The 18430-nt window shown below is 31.6% G+C and overlaps 1 protein-coding gene across 1 annotated transcript; it reads left to right on the forward strand.

Moving 5' to 3' along the window:
* The first annotated feature begins 572 nt into the window (after window positions 1-572).
* On the forward strand, window positions 573-17834 carry LOC111713759 (globin CTT-VIIB-5/CTT-VIIB-9). Its single transcript, XM_023488704.1, has 8 exons — window positions 573-682; window positions 5680-5747; window positions 6264-6357; window positions 10152-10211; window positions 12490-12641; window positions 13635-13715; window positions 14144-14251; window positions 16897-17834. Exons 1-8 carry the CDS (start codon window positions 623-625, stop codon window positions 16949-16951), a joined length of 678 nt encoding a protein of 225 aa, XP_023344472.1. The 5' UTR covers window positions 573-622; the 3' UTR covers window positions 16952-17834.
* Window positions 17835-18430: the final 596 nt, after the last annotated feature.

Genomic DNA, 18430 nt, shown 5'->3' on the forward strand with positions numbered 1-18430 from the left:
CAAAGGAATTAAGTCTATACCACAAACTAAATTTTTTTAAATCCCTATATCTTTGCAAAGATAGTGTAAACCTTTGATATTTTAAACTTGGATTATTTAATCCAACAAAAGTCATGTTTTACAACATTGGATTGCAAAGATATAAGGACTAGAAACCAGATTTTTGATTTCTTTCGGCTATATTTTTCACTATTGTAAATTTCTTTGGTATTTTGTTAGCTAGCGAAAATTGTTAAAGTTAAGAGAAATAATTAAATTTTGATATCTAGCTATATCTGTGTGTTTAAAGGGCAATATTGTCAACTGTGAATGATATTGCATAAAGACTCGCGTTAATCTTGTTTAGAAAACACTCCCTTTAATATTGTTTAGAAAACACTCCCTTTAATATTGATTAGAAAACACTCCCTTTAATACTGTTTAGAAAACACTTCATTTAATCTTGTTTAGAAAACACTCCCTTTAATATTGTTTAGAAAACACTTCATTTAATCTTGTTTAGAAAACACTTCCTTTAATATTGTTTAGAAGACACTTCATTTAATCTTGTTTAGAAAACACTCCCTTTAATATTGTTTAGAAAACACTCCCTTTAATATTGTTTATTCAGAAAAGAAAAGAAATGTCTCTGGAAGAAATCATCTACAACAATGCCTATCTTACGGATGAAGAAATAGTCAGCGTAAGTTTTCCATTTTTTATTTATTTTAGGTCTTAGCTGTTTTTTTATCCACTGAAATTATTTATGAAAGATATTGTTGGAAAGAAAAGAACTGATAACTCGACACAAACTTTTATTTTCTAATCTTTGTAGACCCGTCATATTTCAAACTCCTAATTCTGCAAGATTAAATAGTTAAATTTTGAAATAAGACCAGTTAACCGTAAATATTTAGGAATAAGAAAATGAAAGTTTTAAATGCTCAACCCTTTATAAATTATCTCTGTCTCTTCCGGCTGAAAAATGTAGATTTCTTTTTATATTCTATTTCAAATCTATTCCACTTCGTACAGTATAAGTAAAACAATTATTCAATGATTGATATATATTAGAAATAAACAATTTCCAATAATGTTGTCCAAATTAACTCTCAATTATCTGCTTTTGATAAGAATAAAAGAAAAACCATATTGTAATACGTTGTATGTTGATGTAAATAATTTTTCTGTCACATCGTCCGCGTTGCAATTAACGGCGAAATTAAGGATTGGCAACAGCCATATTCGTTTTACAGAAACTTGTAATGTTTTAGACTTTTAAAAGGTTTCACGACAATATGAGAAGGTTCCAACATTTAAAACTTTCTTCTGTTGACATTTTTTAACCAAACATGCAAATTTTGGGTTTTAAAACAATAGTTTTTTGTTTAATTTTTTGCCTAGTATTTTCACCTATAGGATAAAAAAATTGCATGTTTGATAAAAACAAACTGTTTAAACTGGGCCAAAGGAAATGAGCTTTTCCAACAAAATTATAGAATATGAAGACGACCTTTTTGTATTGCTGAAGTGCTCTTGATGTTCTTACAAAGCATAATCTTTACAATAGCTGTACCTCATTTTTCATTGGACTATATAATATAAATTAATAAATTGAGTCTAAAAGTTGACTTCCTATTTCAGAGTTTTCTGGTTATCACTATAATCCTAATATCTTTGCAACCCGATGTTTTAGACCTTTGATATCACTCTATAGTTTCAGTAGAAGTAAATATTTCCATTTTCTGATAGCGCTGATTGAAGGATTCATAACTCTTATTGGATAATGAGATAGATAGATAGATAGTAGATGTTACCTCCATACTATTTATATTGGTTCAGAATAGACAACAAACACATGATTGATTCTTGAACCATGACTGGATCATGCGCTAATGGACTTGGCATACAGAAGTAATATTTTAAACTACACAAACTCAGTGCTGTTTAAGTGTTGCAGGCCTTGATTTTACAAACCAACTAATTTACTAGATCTACAGATTTAATTTGATAAAATAGATGCAATTTTGAGAGTTGAATCTCAGAATTTTTTTGTCATAAAATTTTGACAAAAGATTTAAAATCCATTAATTAAGCTTTCTTAGAACAGACAAAAAACATGTTGTGTTTTTCTTCTGAAATTCACTATTTTTGTAAAGATTTAAAATGAACTTTTACTGTAGACTTGAAATTTTAACCCCTCCCCTCAAAAAAATAAATAACCTTAAATAGACTAGATACAACATGCCTTCTTTTGCAATTTTTGTGTAGATTTTGAACCTCTGGACCACTGTGATATGATGGAGAGAAATAGCTAAAATTATTCTGTCCATTTATAAGTTTCAAGTTTAAAACTCGATTGCGGGAACATTTGAACAGTCTAGACTCTAGATTGAGGTTTAACAAATTCTTGAAAATAATCATTTTTGTGAATTAAATGGATTTAAATTTTTTTAACCATGAATATCTAAATGCGCGATACACAAATTATTAAATGTATATGGAACTGATTGATAGCCAAAAACTCCCTATTAAAACATATTTCAAGTTATGAAATCTGATAGATTATAAATTTCTTAAATTTGAATTTTCCAATCTAGTTGATTTTGATTTCGGGCTTCTAAAAGAGGTAATGAAGTAATCAGCTCATTTTTACTAGAAAAATATAAATCTCTATTTAAAAACTTCTGAGATTGTCTAATAATTTGATTTCTAAAATGTAGCTGAATAAATTTGCTTTACTCATATTTGTCCTGAAAATCAAAATTAGAGGCGTTACGAAGTCACAAATTTGTACAAGCAATGTCGCAGAAATTTAACCTTCTCCTTTGCAGTGCAACATGTTTATATTTATTGTTCAAAAGGTTTTTTTAGAAACTCTTACAAAATTAAAATGTTTCATTTTCTATTAAAGGACTTTGAATAAAGAATAGGCTTCAATCAAATTGGAGTTCTTTCATATTCAGTCATATCTGTATAAAAGAAAATAATAAAATAAAAATTAATTAAAAACTATTTAAAAGCTGAAAATAAAAAAACTACTATAGTAATTAATGAAAGAATCTTTTAACATCCAAAAATAGTCACGTCTATAAAAGTGTGTGTGTGTGTGTTGGGGGGGGGGGATTTTTGATGAATAGATAAATGAATTGTATCAAGGAAACAAACCGATTATTTCTTTCGTCGATACATTTGAAATGATGAAGTGCTATTAAAAATATATGTAAGTATTCCTAAATGTGGGCAATATCTTCTATTTTGTTTAATTTTTAGTTCTCTTGTTTGTTTGTTTGTCTGATAAGTTGATAACTCATAAACCCCTTGACTGACTTGACTCAAATTGGGAAACACGGTATGTACCACCCCACGGGAATGTTCACTCGGTATGTACCACCCCACGGGAATGTTAACTCGGTATGATACCACCCCACGGGAATGTTAACTCGGTATGTACCACCCCACGGGAATGTTTTTAGCTTGGTTGTGTTGATTGACTTTTTACGAAAAACTTAATTTCCAGACATTTATTGAATATCATACTCAAGTTAGTTTTTAAATTTACATGTTAACTGGGTTCAGTTGGTCTTACAAGAATATATACAGGGTTATCATCAAATGATGAGACTTCAGAGACGACTGTACAGAATTTGTTTTGTCGTTTTTTTCCTGTATTCTTGGTTCATAGCAATTATAAACTTGTTTCTTTCTTTTCAAAATCTATGTCTGTTTGTCTATTTGGTTGTAACCGAAAAAATGTTTTTGTGGGATCTCAAATGACCCCATGGGAGGGGTTTTAAGGATCGTCATAATTTAGAAAATGGACTCCAAAGCTTGATTTTAGTAAAAGTTTGAAAATCCTCGAAAAAATATTATTAAATCTGTGAACTTAATTTTGTTATTATTTTATGCAAATTTGACGCATTTTCTGGGGTACTGAAAGATCGTATCAGATGTCGTCTTCTCCAGAAATGCTGACGTTTCATAATGTCGTCTTTTGTAATTGTAAGGAATTAAATAGTTATTTAAAAACAAAACAAGGAAACAACTTTAATTTTTCTATCTTGAAATATTTAATTTGTCCATAGTCCATAAAAGTGACATAGTGGAAAGACAATGAACATAATTTACAGAATTCATCACTTTTTACAGTTGAAATAACGACGATATCTTCCTCATTGCTACCCAGATAAATGTTTAAATGGTACCGTTGTTGATAGGACCATTAATGGGTTGATAACTTGAAATTACATCTATCAGTCCTTTAGCACATTTACTTTTGGTTTGAAGTATATTAAGTGTTTATAAGAAGAATATTAATGTCACGTTTCTTGTATGCATGTAACCTTGTACTTTTTAACAGTGATCAATTATCTCATTACTTTTTCATTCAAGATTGAATTCTCTCTCTACCTGATTAAATGAATTATTCAAAAATATAACCTCATAATATTTATTTAACAATGTAATAGTTATTATAAAATCTGGATATTTCTCTGTATGGAATTCCTATGATCCAATTAAAGAGCCTTCGTCAAAACTTTTTTCTTTATGGATCTGCTAGCATTGTAAACGAAGACTCTCCTATTCTTGGTTGGCTTGGCAGTTGAGTATCATAAATACTTTGCTTGGCAGTGGCACCGACGAACCTGAATTTATCAGAATTGTTCATTGAACTTGTATATATAATACTCCGAAATGTGAAGACGAAATTTAGACAATCTCCATGTTCACTGCTCAATTGCAAAATTGTATGTTCATTGAACTATTTAATCAAAAATTGAGTCCAAAATTCGTCTTTATATTTCCAAGTTTTATTTTCACCAATGTATTTCTTTAATCCGCCTTTTTAAAATCCTCCAATAATTCATGCCTCAAAACTATTGTAATCAACTTTAGAAGACTTCTAAGAAAAAGGTCGTCCATTAATTCGCATTTTTAACGAAACTTTCTGTGATATTTTTTCTTTAATGGTGGATATTTGAAACAAAATCCCCATAAATTAATTGAAGAGTAAGATTTATACATTAAGCGATGTATTAAGCGATATTATTTCTTTGCCTAAGATTCAACAGAAGACGACATTTACAAAAAATTTATTTAACGTTTATAATATTTGAAATTTCTGGTCCCCTCTGTTCTTCATCGCCTAAAATTCCATTCCATAGAACCCCAGGAAAAATATTTGACGACATCTGAAAATTTTCAATAACAATTATTGGCTATTTTTAATACAAAAGTGATGCGTAACTTTATTACAAATTCAGCTATAATTCACCAGACGATCCTCATATCCAACAAATGATTAAATAGATTTTAAAATACAAATAAATATCGTTAATTCTAGTTATTTTTTAGCACAAAACATTCACAATTGTGTTAAATAACTAAGGTTTTAATGTCAATCGTTCGACTCTCAAACAACCAAAATAACCAATGACGTCAAAATACAAAATACAGCCTAGATAAATTGCCATTTTCAATTTTAACTGAAACCCTCCGGTATGGTGAAGACGACATGAGCAATCTATTCTAATTTATCTAGGTTTATAATTAGCAAAGTCTTTGAGTAAATCTATTTGCTTTGTAATAGCATCAAATACAGTTTAAATAGTCATTAAATTTCAACTTCATAATCCACAGTTTTCTGATTTTCACTGTAGTTAAATTCTTTGTAGGTAACCCTGTAAATCTTATTTTTAGATAAAGGAAACCTGGAATACAGCTATCGGAGGAAAAACTTCGGAACATGGGATGGACATTTTCATCAGGTTTGGATGTCTGTTTGAATGTCTGTCTGTTCTTGTGTTTTTCACAAAAACATAAGAGTTCAATAGATGCTTTATCTTGTTCTGGATTAAGAAAAGTCTATTTTAGTTTAAAAATGAATCAAAAAGCATAGGAAAAAAATCTGCAAAATAGTTTGTTTTTGTTAAGTTCAATCAATCATGAAAGAAAAGAAATTGGCAACATACTGCTTTTTACAAGTAATATCAAATCTTTATTAGATTTTTTTTCTGATATTTAAGTAAATGTTCATTTAGTAGACGTTGCCCTGTGGAATTTCAAAATGTAAAAAAAGTTATCGCCTATCTATATGTTAACCGAATTTAATAAATTTGAGGTAGGTGCGTTGAACTACCTACATCCTCAAAGTTAAAGATTAAAGAGGATTCTAATCGGTGAATCAGGATTTGAACCGACGAAAGGTAGTTCAGCGGGCTCACCCATTCAGCGTTCACAGATATGCTAGATTTAGGTTTATATAGTGTTTCTTTTTTTTTAAGATTTTTCGCAAGTTATCCCGACATCAAAAACCAGTTCTTTCCTTTCCTCCTGGGGATGGGGGAAGCTGAAATGAGACAAAGTCCACGACTAAAGGTGTTAAAATAAACTGGGAATTAAAGGGAATGTCGCCGTAATTTTAAATGACACGAATGCCCGAGTTATCACGGTTCTCTTAAAACCTTAATCTGATCAAGAATGTGAAAGATAACGTCGTTTTTCCGACTCGAATTTTTAAACCAATTGATGTGCAAGGCAAATTGACACATACAATCAAATAGAAAAAAACATGGATAGCAAACAATTCATTCTCTATCTGACAAAAAGATTTTTAGTGTACCGTTGTACATTCCACTCTATTAAGTGTACCTTTGTACATTCCACTCTATCAATGAAGATGTACAAGTTGTACGTTGTACCGTTGTACATTCCACTTTATCAATGAAGTTGAACTAGTTGTACATTGTACTGTTGTACATTGTACAGACTGTTGTACATTCCACTCTATGGATCAGTAACATTTTGCCTAGTACACTTTCGCCTAGTTCACATTCGCCTAGTACACATTCGCCTGTATAACATTTTGCCTAAATAACAGTTTGCCTGTATAACATTTTGCCTATAGGACAGGCCTTTTATACAATTAAGTGTATTTTTTCGCCTACACCATGATTTTCTTGAAACACTCATAAACTTTGAAACAGGAAAACCCGTAAAAAACAACTATTCATATGTTGAAAATTGAGACTACCATCTATCGTAGATGCTCTATAGTAGACTACAAAAAAAACAGAGATCTCTTACAGCCGTGGGACGGATCAAGTTTGTGCAAAATGTTACTGACCCCACTCTATCAATGAAGTTGTACAAGTTGTACATTCCACTCTATCAATGAAAATGTACAAGTTGTACATTCCACTCTATCAATAAAGTTGTACAAGTTGAACATTGTACCGTTGAACATTCCACTCTATCAANATATCACAACTAATCAATGAAGTTGTACAAGTTGTACATTCCACTCTATTAAAGAAGTTGTACAAGTTGTACATTCCACTCTATCAATGAAGTAGTACAAGTTGTACATTCCCACTCTATCAATAAAGTTGTACAAGTTGTACATTGTACCGCTGAACATTCCACTCTATCAATGAAGTTGTACAAGTTGTACACTGTACTGTTGTACATTCCACTCTATCAATGAAGTTGTACAAGCTGTACATTGTACCGTTGTACATTCCACTCTATCATTGAAGTTGTACAACGTACATTCCACTCTATCATGAAGTTGTACAAGTTGTACATTCCATTCTATCAATATGGGTTGACTAATGTCATCTTTTACTTTAATTCACAGTCAAAGACAATTCTAAGTTTTAGTTTGATAATACAATATGTCTTAGGAAATATTTGACAAAATATTTAAATATATAAGGTTTACTATTAGTTGGAGGCCCGGGACCGAAGTTGATAAGTTTGACCTAAGCTTTAATCCTGAATTACCGATTCAAAGTTAAAGTTTCACTAGGATTTTAACCGGCGTGTTGATTCAGGATTTAAATCGGTTGTATTGTAGCGACCTCCATTAGTTCCAGTCTCCGATCAAAATGAATGACTCTGATAATCTATATTTAATAAAAATTGGAGTAAATATTTTATTGAACGAAATGGAATTTGAAAATCCTTACGGCCTAATAATTTTACATTGAGTTTAATGTCTCAACAAAAAGCGTTATTAAATTTTTTTCTTTCTTTTCCAGTTTTTTAGAACATGCTTTCACCTAGACAATTTCATTGTCTTACAGAAACAACAGATTTATCTTACGTTATTGAAGTTTTTGAAACCGAGCCTCTCCCCCCCCCCCCCTCCCTGTTAGATTTGAAGGAAAAGGGGGGGGTATAGTGAATTTCTTACCCTTTCTGAAAACGATATAAAAGTTGAAAATTTAAAAAGGGTAATTTTCTGTTATATGTAAATTCGTAGCGCTAAATACTAAAAAGGATGAAAAATATAAATATTTCATTATTTGTATTTCTAGTAGATTATTTTAATCTTTATCTACTTTTCGTACAAAATTGATTTACTTTCCTAAATATTAGAGCAAAATATTTTCCTAAATATTAGAGCAAAATATTTTCCTAAATATTAGAGCAAAATATTTTCCTAAATATTAGAGCAAAATATTTTCCTAAATATTAGAGCATATTTTGTTGGCATCACTTTTTTAATATTTAGGCAAACAACAATAGTGTAACAGGGGGATAATTGTTTCACATTAATTCTCTAAAAGTAATATGCCACATTGTGTGTCCCATCTAAAGTTTGTAGGAATCCTATACAATTTGCATGCTCTGCAAATCGGTATGTAGTAAATGCCCTACTCCATAATAGTTTCTCTAACACCTATCTATCCAGCTACAACTTAGATTCTCTAGACTATCAATGTCAACTTACGGCCATAATCCTGAGAACTATCAACGCCACTACGACTGGGCGCGATCTTGTTAGCTGTCAATGTCAACAAGGACAATAGCAATTAATCAATCAATGTCTCAACTAGGACACAATCCACAGTGCTACAATCCCATGACTTATCAACACCACTACCAATGGGCGCGATCTCCTTAGCTATCAATGTCAAGAAGAACATTAGCAATTAATTGATCAATGTCTCAACCAGGACACAATCCACATGGCTACAATACCATGACTTATCAACGCCACTACCAATGGGCGCAATCTCATTTTCTATCAATGTCAACAAGGACAATAGCAATTAATCGAGCAATGTCTTAAACCAGGACATGATCCACACAGCTACAGTCCCATGACTTATCAACGCCACTACCAATGGGCGCAATCTCCTTAGCTATCAATGTCAAGAAGGACAATAGCAATTAATCGATCAATGTCTCAACCAGGACACAATCCACACGGCTACAATACCATGACTTATCAACACCACTACCAATGGGCGCGATCTCATTTTCTATCAATGTCAACAAGGACAATAGCAATTAATCGAGCAATGTCTTAACCAGGACATGATCCACACAGCTACAGTCCCGTGACTTATCGACGCCACTACCAATGGACGCCATCTCCTTAGCTATCAATGTCAAGAAGGACAATAGCAATTAATCAATCAATGTCTCAACCAGGACACAATCCACACGACTACAATCCCATGACTTATCAACGCCACTACCAATGGGCGCAATCTCAATTTCTATCGATGTCAACAAGGACAACAGCAATTAATCGAGCAATGTATTAACCAGGACATGATCCAAACAGCTACAATCCTGTGACTTATCAACGCCACTACCAATGGGCGCGATCTCCTTAGCTATCAATGTCAAGAAGGACACTAGCAGTTAATCAATCAATGTCTCAACTAGGACACAATCCACATGGCTACAATCCCATGACTTATTAACACCACTACCAATGGGTTCGATCCTCAACCTGTTTATCAAAACAGGGAATGATTACTCTCTCACAGTAAACAGTGCGGAGTCTCTATATCAACTAATTATATTTCTTCATTTTATACTAGAATTGGGTCTTAACGGCGTAATTACAATTTTTTCGCATTTATATACATAACTTAGTTAGGGAATCACATTATGGGTTTGATGGAGTTATATATATCTACATATTTAATTGGGTTAATCGTAATAAATTATTTACATATTTACTAATGGGCACATTTAGCTATATGGACAATGTACAACATAATTTACTATGGGACTATATTTGCTACAGGTATATGGTACTTTGAATGAGTCAATGTTTTCAGTAATTTAGGTTTATATTTGATACAAAAGCATGAAATTTATAATCGATAAATATAATCTTTCATGTCTTTTACCCTTTCACTTTACAGGCGCATGTTTCTGGAGTCATTCTGGGTATATCACAGCTAGTTAATGGAATACAAGAAGAGGTAAGCCACAAGTACATTCTGGGAATATCACAGCTAGTTAATGGAATACAAGAAGAGGTAAGCCAACAAGGATAATCTGGGAATATCACACCTAGTTAATGGAATTCAAGAAGAGGGAAGCCAAAAATACATTCTGGAAATATCACACCTAGTTAATGGAATACAAGAAGAGGGAAGCCAAAAATACATTCTGGGAATATCACACCTAGTTAATGGAATACAAGAAGAGGTAAGCCAAAAATACATTCTGGGAATATGACACCTAGTTAATGGAGTACAAGAAGAGGGAAGCCACAAATACATTCTGGGAATATCACACCGAGTTAATGGAGTACAAGAAGAGGGAAGCCACAAAGACATTCTGGGAATATCACACCTAGTTAATGGAATACAAGAAGAGGGAAGCCAACAAATAAATTCTGGGAATATCACACCTAGTAAATGGACTACAAGAAGAGGGAAGCCAAAAATACATTCTGGGAATATCACACCTAGTTAATGGAGTACAATGAGGGGTAAGCCACAAGTACATTCTGGGAATATCACACCTAGTTAATGAAATACAAGAAGAGGGAAGCCACAAATACAATCTGTGAATATCACACCTAGTTAATGGAATACAAGAAGAGGTAAGTCGCAAGTACATTCTGGGAACATCACACCTAGTTAATGGAATGCAAGAAGAGGTAAGCCACAAGTACATTCTGGGAATATCACACCTAGTGAATGGAATGCAAGAAGAGGTAAGCCACAAGTACATTCTGGGAATATCACACCTAGTTAATGGAATACAAGAAGAGGTAAGCCACAAGTACATTCTGGGAATATCACACCTAGTTAATGGAGTACAAGAAGAGGTAAGCCACAAATAAATTCTCAATAATCAAAGTAATGTTATTTTTTTAATAATTATGCAAAAAATTTCTAATTTCTAGAAAATATGAAAAAATAAATTTTTCATTTTATACAGTAATATAATGATTAATCTTTAGTTAGATTTACTGGGAAAGTGGGTCGATAAAGTTACCATTTGTTTTCCACTATTAACACCATTTTTCAAGATTTTGTTTGTTAATTTATTAGATAAAATGGATGGATTAAAATTACATAAACTATATGTTTCTAGGCTTAGTTGAGGTTTCCACTTTTATTCAACATTTTTGTGTTCTTTAGCAGAACTTTCTTTAATTTATTTTTTTTTCTTCACTAAACAGTGTCCATTCATAACTTTAAACAGGGTTGTGCCCCTTTCCTTATCTATTTATGAACCTGTCATAGACATGCAGACCGATTATAAAACAATTAGTATTTGTTCAAACTAATTTAGGGCAATTACTGCTGGTCTCTATTATTTTAGTCTGTTCTAAAATAACAGAGTAAATTCTAATTGATTTCTAGATGGGGAATTTCAGATTAAATACATAGATTAAAACCTTTTAACATTCAGGATTAATTTTAGAGATCTCAAAGAACTACGCAAATTAAATTTACGTCACAACACAGAGGACTCTCTTAAACTTGAGTGAAGTAATTGACACAATTGAGAACATTGCCATAGTCTTTTTTAAGTTGCCTATGTCTACCCTATATACAAAAAATGTATATAGGGTAGGGTTTTTAAAAAATCAAAAGTATTTAATAACTTTTTATTAATTAAACTACACATCTAAAATGTAAACATTTTAAAAGCCTTGAAAAACAAATGTTAAAACATGTGTCAAATGTTGAAAGCTGTCGAAAGGAAAAGAAATATATTTAGCATTTTTCCAACGTTCTTTGCGAACTTTTTAAAAACCTACCTAGCACCCTATAACACATAGGGTTTGATGTCATTTTTTTAATGAGCTGGTCTTGAAAAGTTGGACTAGGGTCATGAATCACCCCCCCCCCATCTATATTAGACAAAATATCCTAATCAGGATAGGGTTAAAATTTGGTGACATATTTAATTACAAGTAAAATATTGAACAGAACTTTTATCATCATATTAATATTAGGAAACTAACGATCAAGAGCAAAGCTAAGACAACTTATAAAGACAAAAAGTAGATTTCAAGATTACCAACCATTGGTCATTAGATGTTCAATTGAAGCTAAAATTAAACCACCGTACCGGTCAGTAAATGGAGGGGAACCAAATGGTCAGAAAAAAGCTAGGCCCTGAAAAAATAAAAATCAAATTTTTAATCTCAATTTAACGAATTCTGCCGACCAACAATTTCCTAAATTTATGATGCTCACTAGAGAATGATTGTTATAAAACCGGTTTTCTTTTCAGCAAGTTCTGAACCAGGTGGCGCTCAAGTTTGCGAGTTCCCATTACACACGTGGTGTTCAGCACCATAATGTGCGTCAGCTGACTCATATCCTCATCGACCATATACAGAAGAACACAAACTCATCCGAGAACATTGTCCTCGCATACAGAAGGTTTATCATTTACTAACTGAATTTGAAAAAAATTCAGCCCATTCAGTCCAGCCGTTTGGCCACCATAACTAGCATATATTATATATATATGAGCGCAGATATTATATAGAAAGTTCTTTTAATGATTTTTTAATTCCTATATCTTTGCAACCCAGTGTTATGGACATTAGATATTTCAAACTGTGAATTCTGTTAGATCAAGTAATTTGAGTTTGAAATATCGAAGGTTTCTCTATCAGGCTGCAAAGAAGTCTAGACTTGCAAAAATTTCCTTTTTTAAAAAGCCCGCAATTATAGTGATGAAGGGTCTAGGGCCAATTAACCCACTTCCCATATTAATACTTTTTAATTATATTTGAGTAAGTGATAACAACTACAACACTGTTTTGTTGGTTGTGTTATAGAGTTTTGGACAGAAATTTTTTCTTCATCGAGAATTAAGGTTCTAGCCTTTTTAGATTTAATTTTGTCTCGAGCTTTAGCGAGGGACAAAATATAATCTAAAAAGGTGATAACTTTCGTCGTTGTGCCAAAATAATAGTGTTATAGATAATGTTATGAAACGTTTGTGTACTTGTCTTATTTCAATTTGGCTATTTCTAGATTAAATAAGCTTTGAAACATAGCAGAAGTCGAAATATAAAGATAATTTCAATTGAAAAAAAATATTTTGGAAATATCCTAAATTTTTTTGGAGAAAATCTGGGAACCAATCAAAACTTTATAGCACACATGCTATAATGTACAGCTAATTTAACTATAGCACGATGATTACTTTATAGCAAGTTCATTATAAAATTCAAGATGAAGTGAGGAAGAATGATAAAGTACACATCAGTTTTATAAATGATTAAAAAGTTGAATTAAATGAATAGGCTGCAAGCATATTTTTCTTATAAATTCAACAAATTGTTTAAATATGCTAAGTTTTTGTAGGCTTGATTAGCCGATAAATATGGCATTTATTTAGGATGAACTTCTTTGTTTGTTTAGAATGTTCGAGCATTTTCTGAAAGTTGTTGAGAAGAAACACAATGAAATGGAAATAGTTAATAAAAGGAAGGAGTATCTAAAGTAAGTTTAAGATTAAAACATTTTTTTAGTTAAGATTTACAAAATCTATTACAATTATATAAACTAAAAGAATAAGGGTTGAGTCCACAGATTTTTATCTCGTCTTGCCAATATTTTTTTAGCTGAACTTCAATATCTGAATTTCTTTTCAATACTATTTTAGAAACAAGGTAATATTATCTAAACACAATTTCTATATTTTTAAGAGAAACTGCAGCTGTGTAATTTAAACTGAACTTTCATAAATTGGTATATATATCCGATTCAAAACAGTACCCTTAAAGCCTTGATCTGAGTACCTTTCCTGTTTTAAAAAGTGTTGCATTCTGGATATTTCCTTTTTTTCTCCTGTTCCATAAATCCGCAACTCGCATTTAAAATAATCAATCTTAAGATAGAAAAAAAGAAATAATTTTATCTATTTCTAGAACTATGAAGAAGAACATGAAACTAATGATGGTTGCAATTATTGTGCTTGCAATAGAAAAACTGGCGGATTTCCTCACAGCAGTTTTTTCAAAAAAAGAAATTGCTAGGTAACATTTTTTATATGATTCCTATAACTTTTGTGTAATACTGTCATAGTATGGTTTCCTTTTAACGGCTTTGCAATTTGATTTTTTTACATTTAGTAGTGTTACACATTTTATTTTAGCATTTTTTTAACATCTAAATTATTAATTTGCAATTGAAATTCTTACACAAGGAAAACCACAAAAAGTTCAACGTTCGACTTCTTGTAAATTTCATGCTAAGTGTAGGCTTGTAAATTTTAAAAATTGAATGAGATTTATATTTCATTTAAAAATATTCTTCTGTCATAAATTTAAAAGGGTTTACGCATTAATTTATTTATGTATGTTATTAAAAAAAATGAAACTGCAATTAGTTTTATATAATTGTAAGATTAAAGATATAATCTCAATATTAGAAAATCTGGGGTTGAGTTACCCGTGCATTATAGAGATGATTTTGCATAAAGGATCCAAACTTAATTAATTTTGACATCTCTATTCTTATCCCTGCAATCTGCAAGTTTGGAGTAAGTTGATGTCATTTTGGAAATTTCTTAATTAATCTTAGATAACCTTTTTTAAAAGTTTTTACATAAGAGAGAAATCTTTTATATTATAATTCCCCCAATCTATACATCTATATATAAATTTGGCTTGTCTGATTGGGTGTCTGTTTGTTTGTTAGTTTCCAATAAACGTCAAAACGGCTGAACCGATCGGGCCCAAATTTTTTGTGGGACATCTAGGGACCCCAGGGAAGGTTTATGAATGATCAAAATTTCAAATATTTGTCTCCATCAAAATTCGATCTTCATTAAATTTTTGAAAATTTTGAAAATCCACGAAATATTTTGTGAAATTCCGCGAATTATTTTTTGTTTTGTTTTACGATGTACACAAAGAGAACATGTTCACAATTAATTTAGAAGATGGGCGCGAAGCGCCCTCTAAGGCTAGTAAAATAATACTCTCTGTTTGTTTGTAAAAGTGCGATCATAACTCAGAAACCCCTTAACCTATTTGCCGATGGTGGTTGAAACAAAGGAATGTTCTTAGCTTGCTTTTAAAGGTAGTTTCCAAGCAAAGCTGGGTTCCCAGGCTAGTTACAGAAAAAAGTACAATGATTATAAGGCTCAAGTTTTAATGAAGTATTCTTTGAAAATATGATCTAAATATTTAAACAATATTTTGGCCTAAAAGTTCATATTGTCAGAATAGGTTTATTCTAAACATGTCGTCATTTAAATCTATTTAATTATGGCTTTTCAAATAAACTAAAAAACGAAAAGCCCCCTATTTCCCTCCAATTAAGAAGCATTTGAGGCCATTGACCTCAGATGTAAAATATTATTTTGTTCATACGTATGATCTTTGAACCTTGTAAAGATTTATTCTAACTCAATGTTTTTTGTTTGCTTGGTAGACTCTTCTGTAAGCACCAGAGTAAATTAATAAAAATTCCTCAGTTACGGAATTTGAACAGCTGAAGCCTTGCGCATCACAGTTCTAATTAAATTTCATCGCTTTATAAAATTTGCTGATTAAACTGTAGAAAACTACGCCAAAACGGTAAAGGAGGAAATAAAGGGGGAAGGGGGGGGGGGGGGGGTTAAAAATAAAAATTTGGTAACAAATTCTTCCATTTCAAAACTCCCAACCAGCTCTGAAAGGAATTTAAATATTTCTCCAAAATTTTAAACTTTAATTAAAAATGAATGGCGAATTAAAACCATATTTAAAAAAACTAATTAAAACTTTCATACATTTTTTAAGTCTGTTAACTTTCATCTCTTCCTAATTCCTTTTAAGAATAAAAATTTTAAAAATTCAGAGAATGCAATTTTTTTTCATTTGTTCGTTTTTTAAGGTAACATGGAATTAATTTATACGACTTGCGATTGTGGTTGAATTACAGAGTCGGCGATTTAAAATCTTCGGATCGAGCCGTAATTCCTTGAACCAAACTTTAAGACCCGATCTTCGACCCAACTCTCACGACAGCTTGTGTCACGTGATTTACAGCTGCAAGATCTTCGGCTAGATTAAGGGGAATTAGGCCTAATGAAAATAAAACCGACCTTGGTTAGTTTTAGTAGAGAATAAACTCAATGTTGAGTCTTGTCCTCATCAAAACCCGGAATGCGCTAATTCCTACCATCAAAATCCACAAAATAGAATATTAAACCGGTTTTTTAACTTAACTTTGTGGAATATAAGATGCAGCTTGAATCCGAAAGCTATTGTCGTAAATAAGGCTCAATGACAGCTTAGCCCAGAGCCGTAATTTCCTGAATTTTTTAAATCGCGGGCTCATGATGACCTTCTATTTATAGAACTAATCCCTGATTTATCTCAATAATATGAAGAGATATAATATTTTCAAATGTAACTTTTACTGAGAAACATTTTATATCGAGGAGATGTTATTTATCTGCTTCATTCTTAATATCAAACAAAGCTTTCAAGGGTATCGTTGTGAATCAGACATCTACTTCTTAAATGGAGGGTCACTTAAAATTATTTCAACCGCGACAGTACCTTTAAGATCCTTAAAGTATTCTTTTCCTTTACCTATCAGATTAGAAAATATTTTTTAAGACTTTCCAGAATTCCAAGAAATTGGAAATTTAATTTTGTTATTTAATCAATAATTTGATTTTGTTTAGGTGTGAATGCGTGAGCCCAAGCTACAAACTAAATCACAGCCTTACTGCTGATTAACAGAGAAATAGCTGATTTAACGAATTCAAGCTGATCATCACAAATATACACGACTGATTTGTATAATACATCGGTTAATCAGTTTAGGTCTACGAAGATAAGAATTGGTTTCTACATTCTACACATTGGCTGATTAATACCATTGTGGGCATCGGCCGGTTTTCTAAATCTAATTCTAATTGGATGAATAGAATAGATCAACTTGCAATGGCTGAATTATAGCTTTGTATAAAGCGGCTGATTAGCATAAATCTACACACAATAGCTGATTGAATTAAATGTACAAATTGGCTGATAAGCATATGATCTACATAGCTATGTTTAAAGAGGCTTATTAGAATAGATCTTCATGATTTCTATCAAAGTGATTAGTATAGATCTGCACAGTGCACAACACACATTGACCATCTTAAATCAAAGTATACAAACATATCAGCTGATTCATATCAATGTATGAATTGGCTTATAAGCATATGATCCTCATGCACACACATTGGCTGATTATAAATGATCTACACACATTGGCTGATTATAAATGATCTACACACATTGGCTGATTCATAACAATGTTTACATTGGCTGATAAGCATATAATACTCACACATTAACTGATTAGAAATGATCTTCACACATTGACTGATTCATATCAACGTTAAAAATTTGCTGAATAGCATGAGAATTCGGGGGGTACATAATTTCATTTCTGATTCCAAATTGGATAGTGGTTAAACGTTATACATTTATGGGGGCATGAAAATACACTTTCTGTACTGTTTCATTGTGAACTTTAGAACGTTTTTTGGTGCGTTTTCTACACTTCAGCTCGTATACTGTTTTTGGAGTGTAAAAAGATGTAAATATAAGTAATTGCATAGAGAAAGGAAACGAAGAGGTAAACTTATCTCAGATGTACACAACCGACCACCCTATTAACCAATTAATAGGGTGGTCGGTTGTGTACATCTCGATATGTTTAAGTATCTGACACTGTACACTAGGATGAATGAATTTCAAAAATAAAACAATTTGCTTGAAATTATTACGGCGAAAATCAATTCTTATGTAAAAAACAATTCTAAGAACAATTTTTGTTTGACACTTTTTGATTGTAGGTTGTCTTCGTTAGCTAACTGGCACTGCAAGTTTGGACCTTTATGAAGCAAATTGATTCCAATGAATACAGCGATAGTCCATTTGTATGTAAAAAACAATTATAAGAACAAATTCTTTCAGGACAGTATTTGATTGGGGGTCTTCTTTGTTAGCTCACGGGCACTGCACGTTTTGACCTATATACTCTTTTTTCTTAATTCTATTATTTCGCAATAAGCATGCTATATGCTTCTAAACTTTAATTCTAATGCTTTAAAAAATTCTTAGAACAATTTCTTTTATAGCACTTTTTGATTGGAGGTCGTCTTCGTTAGCTAATTTGCACTCCAATTCTTTACCTAAATGTACTCTTTTTCTGAGATTGGT

The sequence above is a fragment of the Eurytemora carolleeae genome, unplaced genomic scaffold (genome assembly GCF_000591075.1).
Source record: "Eurytemora carolleeae unplaced genomic scaffold, Eaff_2.0 scaffold1423, whole genome shotgun sequence".
Lineage (NCBI taxonomy): Eukaryota > Metazoa > Arthropoda > Copepoda > Calanoida > Temoridae > Eurytemora > Eurytemora carolleeae.

Excerpts from the sequence above, each read along its gene's own strand:
- LOC111713759 (XM_023488704.1), top strand. The coding sequence starts at position 623 with ATGTCTCTGGAAGAAATCATCTACAACAATGCCTATCTTACGGATGAA. Across the intron at positions 6,358-10,151 it reads GACAAAGTCCACGACTAAAG|GCGCATGTTTCTGGAGTCAT; the intron begins GTGTTAAAATAA and ends TTCACTTTACAG. Across the intron at positions 12,642-13,634 it reads ATTGTCCTCGCATACAGAAG|AATGTTCGAGCATTTTCTGA; the intron begins GTTTATCATTTA and ends TTGTTTGTTTAG.